We start from the raw sequence: 2,290 nt of genomic DNA, 5'->3' as shown, positions 1-2,290 counted from the left end.
TAGGGATTCTTCCAATCCAATTTCAGTTACCAAACAAAATTAACTTGAAGATCTCCAATCCATAATCCTTTTAATTTATTACTTATTTTTTCCCGAAAAATGGAATAATCCCTATTTTTTTTTTCTTTTTGAACAATCATAATTCATGATCCATATCATTAAATTATATGGATTTTCTTCAAGCAAAAAAAAAAGAAAAAATGGATATCCTTTCTTCCAAAGCTAAAAACAGTAAATAAGGATTTTTTTCTATCAAAAAAAACCAAAAACAGTAAACAAGGATCTTTTCAAAAAAAAAAAAACAGTAAACAAGGATTTTATTTTTTGGAAATGGCAGCACCAAATTGACTAGATGGTAAAGTAAACCCATAGAATTGACAGATGTCAATTTCGTATTGGCCATTTGGGAAAAGCCCAATAGAAACGTAGAAAAAGAAAGCACATGGACTGACACGTGTCTTTCCAATGTTCGACTTCAAGTACCAATAGAGAAACCGGGAACAGCCAGTAGCCGGTACCCACCTTATGATGTTAAAACCAAAAAAAAAAAAAAAGGGTCATCTGATCAGACCATTAGACTCATACCATAACCATGGCTTTTATTTCTCAATTTATTACAGTTTTCTACTAATTTGGAAAAGGATTTGGTGAGAGTGAGAGAGAGAAAGAGAGTAATTGCATATAGCAAAGAGCAGAGGCTTGTGCCTTTTTATACTCTCTTTTGGGGTTCTTCATTCTCTCATTTGGGGTTCCACAAATACTAAGATTATTCATTAAGAGTGAAAAAGATGAGTAAAACTGGTGAGGATTCAGAAAATGAAAGCGTGTCTCTTGATCTTCTGAAGCAAAAAATGGCTGATTTTGCTAAAGAAAGAAACTGGGAACAGTACCACAGCCCCAGGAACCTCCTTTTGGCTATGGTATGTACACACCTCACCTTCTTCTTTAATCTTGTATATTCATTTTCCTGCTGTTTACTTAAGATTCTAATAATCTATTGGAATTTCTGTCTTTGTGTGGTTTAATCTCCATAGAGATTCAGGTGTTTGTATCTTTTTCTCGATCCCTTAAATGGGGCTAAAGCATTTATAATGATTTTTCCTTTTGACTTTTTTCTTTTGTTTTTGACAAATAGTAAAAATGGATTATTAGAAATGAATAAACTGTTTAAGAAACCAGTTTTGTGATGATGATTATTTAGGTGGGTGAAGTAGGAGAACTCTCAGAGATATTCCAATGGAAAGGAGAGGTTCCAAAGGGATTGCCTGGTTGGAAAGAAGAGGAGAAAGTACACCTTGGAGAAGAGCTTTCTGATGTGTTGCTTTACCTAATTAGGCTTTCTGATATGTGTGGTGTTGATCTTGGTAAAGCTGCCCTTCGTAAGATTGGTCTTAATGCCATTAAGTACCCTGCTCCCAATAACAATAATAACAATAATAATGGCTCATCTTCTTAGGTTAATTAAAATTATCATTTTGAACTTTTATGGTGGTGGTGATGGTGATTGTTATTGTGACTCTAAGCATCATCATGAGCTTAATCCATTGGAGATTTTAGTTTTTACATTTTGGGGTTTGAGATTGGTGTTTCATTTTTTGTGCTGTGTGATTTCTTAAAAGAGATCAGGCAATTGAAGCTCTTTATTCTCTACTCTTTTTATTAGTATATGCTATTTTTAATTTAATTATGGTACCCAATACTTTAGACATGTTACATATGGTCATGGTCGGAAGTTGGTATTTATTTACACCAACCAATATAATGTTCATCATCTTATTGAGATTTGATATATGTTTAATACCATTAGCAATATAGGATGTTCATCATTCTAAGATGTTCTTTAATATTTCTAGTCAACAATTTTTGAAACTTACATATAAAAGGCACCTCATTATTTTTTTAAAAAAATTATCATTTTTATACAAAAATTAGAAAAATAATAAAATTTTTATTAAGCCTCACCTATCTAAGTGAGCACTTGGAATTGGAGCACTCTCATGTTTTGCTCAATCTTTTAAAATACATAACTAAAACAAGCAAAAAAAAAAAAAAGTTATAAAAATCTATGGATTATTGGAAATAGAAGAGTAAGGTTTCATATGTGACTCTTAACACTTTTATAGAAACAAATTTAATCTAATTTTATTTGTGTAGATGTGAGATTTTGTTAAAAATAAAATTTAATAATAATTTGATTTAAAAGTTTTATAATGAGACTAGTTATTTTTTCATGTATTTATTCCTATTACAATTGTCTTTAAATTAGTTATATTAAAAAAATTATTGAAAA

At 30.4% G+C, this 2,290-nt stretch overlaps 1 protein-coding gene across 1 annotated transcript; it reads left to right on the top strand.

Moving 5' to 3' along the window:
- The first annotated feature begins 548 nt into the window (after window positions 1-548).
- On the top strand, window positions 549-1,784 carry LOC115712043 (uncharacterized). The gene is made up of 2 exons (XM_061114645.1): window positions 549-920; window positions 1,202-1,784. The coding sequence occupies exons 1-2, from the start codon at window positions 789-791 to the stop codon at window positions 1,454-1,456; spliced, it is 387 nt and encodes a 128-aa protein (XP_060970628.1). The 5' UTR covers window positions 549-788; the 3' UTR covers window positions 1,457-1,784.
- Window positions 1,785-2,290: the final 506 nt, after the last annotated feature.

Source organism: Cannabis sativa, chromosome 4 (assembly GCF_029168945.1).
Source record: "Cannabis sativa cultivar Pink pepper isolate KNU-18-1 chromosome 4, ASM2916894v1, whole genome shotgun sequence".
In the NCBI taxonomy this organism is placed as follows: domain Eukaryota; kingdom Viridiplantae; phylum Streptophyta; class Magnoliopsida; order Rosales; family Cannabaceae; genus Cannabis; species Cannabis sativa.
Note: the sequence above shows the minus strand (reverse complement) of the source record. Positions and strands in the feature narration are given on the sequence as shown.

What these genes read in the sequence shown, in the direction of transcription:
- LOC115712043 (XM_061114645.1), top strand. Translation starts at nt 789, where the DNA reads ATGAGTAAAACTGGTGAGGATTCAGAAAATGAAAGCGTGTCTCTTGAT. An exon ending in GGAACCTCCTTTTGGCTATG is followed by an intron (nt 921 to 1,201) that starts GTATGTACACAC and finishes ATGATTATTTAG; the next exon opens with GTGGGTGAAGTAGGAGAACT.